At 36.7% G+C, this 7,524-nt stretch overlaps 1 protein-coding gene across 1 annotated transcript; it reads right to left on the bottom strand.

Annotated features, from left to right (window-relative positions):
- Positions 1-2,961: 2,961 nt before the first annotated feature.
- Positions 2,962-5,919, bottom strand: LOC104107859 (pentatricopeptide repeat-containing protein At3g63370, chloroplastic). Its single transcript, XM_009616773.4, has one exon. It carries the CDS (start codon positions 5,882-5,884, stop codon positions 3,014-3,016), a length of 2,871 nt encoding a protein of 956 aa, XP_009615068.1. The 5' UTR covers positions 5,885-5,919; the 3' UTR covers positions 2,962-3,013.
- Between the last annotated feature and the right edge of the window lie 1,605 nt (positions 5,920-7,524).

The following is a 7,524-nucleotide window of genomic DNA, read 5'->3' as shown; positions in this document are numbered from 1 at the left end:
ACTTTGTGCTCATTGGATAAACCTCCCCCTTTGTAATAGCCTGCAAACCACACAGGGGATGTAAAGCGACCTCTGCCACAGTTTCTGGCCTTCGGGTGAGTACCCCGTGGTAAGCACTTTGTGCGCACTGGGTAAAGCCCCCTGTGTAATAGCCTGCAAACCACACAGGGGATGTAAACCGCACTAGGCAAACCCTGTACGACATACTCAGTCCAAAAAGTATCAAGGGAGGAGTCGATCCCATGGATGACCGCCCTCCAAACCAATTGGGCAGGATTCTGTCTTTCACTATTATTCTGACCGTTTTAATATATGTGAGATAATTTAATTTGACACTGAACTTATAAAAGAAAATTTAAAATTATGATTTAAACATGACATAGTATTGTGTGCCTACATAAAATTAAAAATATATCATTCGCTTGAAACATACTACTAAAAAAACTATATATTATAAACACTACTTAAACATCCCGGGGCGATGATGTGGGGCGAAGGTCTCAAGAGGTGTACGCTCAACAATTTGGGGCGTATGCCTGGGCGTTCGAGACGCATTTTTTTAGTGAGTAGTAAGTTCCAGAAACTTTTTCAAATAACATAAAATTTATTGAATAAGTTATTCATATAATACCCAAATTCTCAAAAGTCAGTTTGGTAATTACTCAAAAGGCTTAAAAAGGAACTCAAAAGTATTAAATTTAAAAGTCAAGACTTTTTTTATTGATTGAAACCCTAATTCATGGTCTTTTCCAATTTTTTATGTTGTCCGCTAGTATGCTAATATCTCCCAAAGTAACAAATATTTAATTTTTTTACAAATACAAAGAGAACTATATTTTCCTTCATAGCAGCAAGTTTAAAGTTCAAATTGCAGGTTAATCATCGTTTTTGTTCCTCTATATATAAAACTTTTTTCTTTTAGACTTAAATTACTTGTGCTTGTAAATAACGTATAATAGATTGTTTTGATTAGTTTTTTGTGAAAATATATTTCACATATTTATAATTTTCTTCAATTTCGCCTTTTAATACACTTATTATAAATTAAAACAAAGAAAGTACTATTTCATTAGCATTATAGGAGTAATTCTTATGTGCTAGAATCATTATTCTTTTTTCCAGAATGTGAAAGAACAGGCAGAAACCTGCATCTTTCCCTCGGTTTGCTAATTTCATAATCTTTTAGGTACACACATAAACCAAAACCAAACCTGACCTCAGGTCTACAACCACAGATGTTTGACTGCTCTGAAGTCCAATAGCTGGCGTTTGACTCTCAAACCCCTCTTCTTTTTTTTTTTTTTCCGGTTTAGCTTGGTTAAAACATTATATTTACAAAAAAAAAAAGAAGAAGTTGCAAAGACCTTTTTATTTTATTTTTTGAAGCGAACGCCATCTTTGTCTCACCATCCACTATTTTGAATTGTTTGAAAACTGTATAAAATTTTACGAAGAAAAGTTTGCCCCTATGTTTTTAATGATTGCATCGATCTCATTTTAAATACTTTAATGAATTTAAACTCTTAAACATTGTGATAGTTGTATAAAAATAAAACCGTCTCAAACATCTCGAAAAAAATATGTCATAAAATTTTTAAAAAGCAAGAGAAAGTTTGTTTTAATGTTAGAATGAAAAAAAGGTAACGTCCACATTCTCGTAGAAGTTTTTATTTTTATTTTTAAAAGGAAACATTAATAGTTCCACCTCAGTAGTCGTTGTGATTCATCCTACAGTTGTAGCAACAGATAATGTTTTCAAGAATCACGAACGCAAGAAAATTGGAAAGAAGGATATTCCAGTCACATTACGCCAAACCCAACACCTCATGCTGAAATAATAACCTAAGGATCGTTTGGTATGCGGACTAAATTATCCCGCGATTATAATCCCAGAAAGTCTGAGATTAAATTTATACCTTGTTTGATTGGAGGTATAAATTTATCCCAGGATAAATTTATACTGCCAACCAAACAACCTCATACCAAACGACCCCTAAGGAACTAGAATTGAGTTTCACTAATAGCCTGTATGACCAAGCTTTTTCAAGGTCAAAAATATATTTTTTTTTAAAGTTGAAGTGTTTGGCCAAGCTTTTAGAAGAAAAAAAAAGTGCTTTTGAGTAGAAACAGAAGCAGTTTTGGAGAAACAGAAAAAAGTAGCTTCTCCCCCGAAGCACTTTTGAGAAAAATACGCATAAAAATACTTTTTAAAAGCTTGAACAAACACTAATTGTTGCTCAGAAGTGTTTTTTAAATTAATTAGCTAAACACAAATTGTTTCTCACTAAAGTACTTTTGAGAAAAACACTTCTCAAAATAAGCTGATTTTAGAAACTTAGACAAAGAGGATATAAGAAATTAATTATATCCACGGATAGTGGAAACAAATTTCTTGGTATTGATTAGTCTAACTTCATCACCATTATCAAATGCATCTTTCTCACAATTGTTGAATGATTGCAGGTTTTTAATCGGAGTGATACATATCCTCCCATGCACTACATCTACCGTGAGGGAAATATAGTCACACATATTCTAGAACACAATATTTGACTCGAAAACGGAATTAGAATGGTGTAGAAGGAAGAAAACAAAAAAAATAAAAAGATGTTTGTTCGTGCCCTCCTTTTTTCCCCATTTTAAACTACTTAGCTATATGGAGGAAGCTAGATTTGCTGCTTACAGGGAACAGATAAGTTGGCAATAGTCACACCAAGAACAATTTTCTAAGGGAAGTTTGACCTAAAATAACAAGATTAGGAACTTGTACTCTAAACTTGCATCAACACATATAAATGAACTACTAGTATTTGCATAAGTTAGCTTAACCTTTCAATATGTGACATTAGACTTGAACCACCTTCAAATTCTCTGAAAATTGTCCACTAGTTCCATTTCTTATTGAAAATATATTGTGCAGACTTATAAGTAGGTTTTACCAAGCACAAGCAGTAAGGTTAGTTATCATCAGAAAGATCTTCTTAATCCATTAACCAATTACTAGAACGGATTTTTACCAGAAATCTCCACAGGAACATATCCCATCCCTGAAATGATGAAATCTTTTGGCGTCTCTAACTATAATTTCTCGCTCTAGGAACTTTGAAGCTAGCTTGCTGAAAGCGTGGCAATCACTACAGACGCGAAGATTTTTTGTAATTCGAATGGGGTTTCTATCAGTACTAGCAAGTAAACCATATGCAATAGCTAGTCTTTCACTGTGTCCTTTAAGCAATTTGACCTTTTCTTTCTCCTCCACATTTTGCAAAACACATTTGGTTTGAGCCACATAACCTGCTTCTTTCTCCAATTTCTCAGTGAGATGAGCTAACTTTTCATAAATCCTATCACACTCTGGGTGTGACTTGTCTTGGGCAACAAATGTATGAACCTTATCTCCCACCTCTATCCAACTACATGCTGGATCTTTCTTCAGCCCTTTTCCTTTCATTGTAACTCTGACGTCTTCCACATCGTCCCATCTATCTATTGCAGCATACACATTAGATACAAGAACGTAATTTCCTGGATTCTTCGGCTCAAGTTCAAGAAGCTTCTTTGCTGCAATTTCTCCTAACTTTTTATTGGAGTATACCTGACAAGCTCCAAGGATAGCACACCAGACAGCCGGAATATCCTCCAAGTTCATTGTTTTAACAATTTGAAAGGCCTCTTCTAAGTAATTTGCACGGCCAAGCAAATCAACTAAACAAGCATAGTGTTCTGGCCAAGGCTCCAAAGCATACTTGCTTTGCATTATTTTGAAAATTCTTTTGCCATCTTCTACTAGTGCCGCATGGCTACACGCACGAAGAACAGCCAAGAATGTTATGTGATCTGGCTGAATATTTTCCTTCTCCATCATCGTGAATATATCAATGGCTTCCCTACCACATCCATGTAATCCACACGCATTTATCATGCTTGTCCAACAAACGGTATCTTTGTTCTTTAAATAATTAAACACCTTATATGAGTTCTCCAGAGTCCCACAGCAGGCATACATATCTATTAGAGAGCTTCTAATGGAATCTTGCCGAAGGAGGCTTTTTCTAACTAAAAATCCATGGATCTCTTTTCCTTTCCTTAAGGAAGCTAAATCAGCAGCAGCAGTGAGCATGCTTAGGATTGCAATAGAATCTGCCTCAATTTCCAATTCATTCATATAAAGCATGAGCTCAAGAGCCTCATTGGCAAGTCCATTACGAACATAACTGCACATCATGCTCGTAAAGGACACGACATCTTTAACTTCACTCAACCTAAAAATATTATTTGCATAATCCACATTCCCACAATCTCCATAAACACTCACAAGAGTTTTTTGTATAACAGGATCATATAGCCCTCTTTTAATCACGTAACATTGAATTTCTTTTGCAAGTAAGTTGCACCTCAACTCAGTACAAGCAAGGAGGACACTTCCAATCATCAGGGCATCATCAATATTGCTTCCTTCTGTCTGTACCTCGCGAAATGACTGCACGGCCTTCCAAGGAAAATTATTCTGAGCATAAGCGGCAATAATTGTTGTCCAAGAGACATTATCTCTATGCAGCATCCTGTCAAAGACAGAGTCCATGTAATCTAACTTGCCACACTTGGCATACATATCTACGAGAGTATTGCTAACCTGCAAATCACTATCCAAACAATTTCGCAGTGAAAAGGCATGGATTTCCATCCCATTTAACAAATTTCCCTGTCTTCCAGATGCAACAAGCATACTCATAAGTGCGACGTGGTCAGGTTTCTGACCTGCATTCTTCATCTCATGAAACAAACTAATTGCTTCATCGTAAAGTCCATTCTGTACATATCCTGATATCATGGAGTTCCAAGAAATGTTATCCTTTTCTTGCATATGGAAGAATATTTTAGCAGCTTCATCTAATCTACTGTTTTTTATGTACATCATTAGCAAAGCATTCACTACGTATGTATCAAGAGAATAACCCAATTTTAAAACAACAGCATGAATCTCAACCCCAGGTTTTCCAAATTTTGTATCCTCGCATGCTTGAAGAGCACCAACAAAAGTATATGTGGTGGGTTCGACACTGGCATTCAGCATTTCTACAAAGAGACTTAAAGCTTCCTGATTCATCCCATTCATAACGTAAGCGGAAATCATAGAATTCCACGACACAGTATCCTCTCTTTCGCACATTCCATTGAACAAGAATGTTGCTGCCCTGATATCATCGCACTTGGTGTACATGGTCACTAGTGAGTTCAGCACGAACACATTCGAAATAAGACCAAGTTTTATTGCAAGACCATGTATTTCCCTTCCACAGTACAAAAATTCGAGCTGACTAATTGCTTTAATTGTACTAGAAAGAGAATGGGCATCTAACGAAACACCCAAGAAACGCATATCCTTGTACAACTCAAGTGCTCTAAAAGGTACCCCATTTACAACACAAGCACCAATCATGGCATTCCAAGTGAAAATGGACCTTTCAGTCATTCTATCAAACACCTTCTCGGCGTCTCCAATTGACCCACATTTCCCATACATGGAGACAATTTTGGTGTTCAAGAAAACCGAATCAGCACATAATAAATCCAATTTGAGAACATGGGCATGAATTTGTTGGCCATGTAATAAGGCTTTTTCCGACGCACAAATCTCGAATAGCAGTGAGTAAGCTTCGTATAAACATTTTTGGGATGTGTTTTCATGAGCAATTAAATTAGAGAGAGTAAAAAATGAATCCTTGAAGTTGCCTTGCCGGCAAATTTGTTTGAGAGAAGGGATTATGGCGGGTTTTTGAGACACGCGGGAGATTTTGAATGTTGGAGCTTTCTGATTATTCGTTGATAAGGGGTGTGATGAGGAAAACAAAGACATGTTTTGGATTATCCCACTGGCAGCCATATTTTTTGTCACGCCCCTGTTGCATGGAAATTTCCAATAATCAAATATGAAATAAATACTTACTAAATGGTAGTGCAGCTAAAAGTTCAATTTATTATCCCTTCGCGGCCAGCTTCTTAGAGCGACTACGACCTTTTAGGCCGCGGAAGTTTAAGGCAATAACAAGTTTGTGATGCCGTTAAATGTTCTAGACCGTATGCGTGCTACACTAATGCATTCAACGAGTTTATAACTGATATTTGGCTATAATTTCATATTTTTAGTGCATTACTTACCTTACATTTTAGGTGCTTTAATGCTAAACTATACTATATTTGCGCTTAATTGAGTCTATTTTATGTGTAGGTACATTGGAGATGAAATTGGAGCAAAGTGAATATTTAAAGTGTAAATCATGCTCGAAAACAATAGGAAAGAAGAAAGAAAGAATTGAGCAGATGGAAAATGAAGCAGCAGGCGAAGCAAGCCCAGTGGCTCGCGTTAGAGCAGGCGAGGCGAGCTCTTTAGCTCGCGTTGAAGCGCGTGGCGCAAGGGTTATGGCGAGGTTGAGCGCGCAGCGGGGCTTGCGCCGCACAGTCTGAGGCGAGGTGAAGCTCACGTTTTGCCTCGCAAGGCGAGGTCTGTAGCGAGCCTGGTACGGATTTTAAAAGCATATTTCGTCTCCTTGTTGGACTTGGACTTGGGCTATGTCGTTTAGGCCTTTTCTTACACATATAAATAGTCATAAAACATCACTTTTGAGGGAGTTTTGCGACCAGAGACAAGAATAGATTGTGGAACAACTTTTGGGAGAAAGAATCATCGAGTTCAACATTCCTTCATATTTTCTTTGTAATTTGTTTATGCAAAATACCTGAAAAATTATTACTATAAATATGAGTAGCTAAACTTCGAATCTAGGGTTTTGATGGAACCTATTGGAGGATTATTTTCCTATTACGTTTAATATAGATTTGCCGTAGCTTTTTCTCTATTTGTTCAACTACGTTTATTTTGTGGTTGATTGAAGAGCTCTCAATCGACTGTGCCTATTTAGTGTGTATTGCTTGGAAGAGAATACATATTTAGGTAGTTGTTGAACAACATCACTCCTAATGTATGTGGGGGATCAATACAAAGGGTTTAAAGGTGAGATTAGGAATAACGAAACCTTGGTACGATTTGAGTGAGCCGTGACTTAGTGTCAGCTAGCGTAGTTCGGAAGAATATGTCTAGTAAATTGTGGTAGTTACTCGGAAGAGAATTATGATACTCAAAGTGCTCATTATCGGTAAAGCGTGATCAAATTTTGGCGTCGTTGCTGTAAAATTAACGGTGTTATTAATTGCAGCTAAAAGAAGTGCTAGAATTCTTAGTGTAGTCAATTTTCTTCATTTTAAACTAAATACATTGAAATTCTAACGTTTGTAGTCTTGGGTGTTATAGGCGCATGCCTAGAAACTCCTCAAGAACTGGTGAATTGTTCGAAGCATTATCAGATCCTGAGAAAGTTTTCAAGGCATTGAATCATGCAAACAAGAAGGACAAACAACAACAGAACTCAACAGAACGAATGAAACTAGACATGGATGACGTAATAGAAAACCCAAACAACAGAAATAATGCGAATGACCCGAACAATCAGGGTGTGGCGCCTCTTG

Source organism: Nicotiana tomentosiformis, chromosome 1 (assembly GCF_000390325.3).
Source record: "Nicotiana tomentosiformis chromosome 1, ASM39032v3, whole genome shotgun sequence".
Classification (NCBI taxonomy): Eukaryota; Viridiplantae; Streptophyta; class Magnoliopsida; order Solanales; family Solanaceae; genus Nicotiana; species Nicotiana tomentosiformis.
The sequence above is the reverse complement of the archived record's forward strand: the minus strand, read 5'-3'. Positions and strand labels throughout refer to the sequence as shown.

Coding starts and splice junctions, on each gene's coding strand:
- LOC104107859 (XM_009616773.4), bottom strand. CDS start 5,884: ATGGCTGCCAGTGGGATAATCCAAAACATGTCTTTGTTTTCCTCATCA.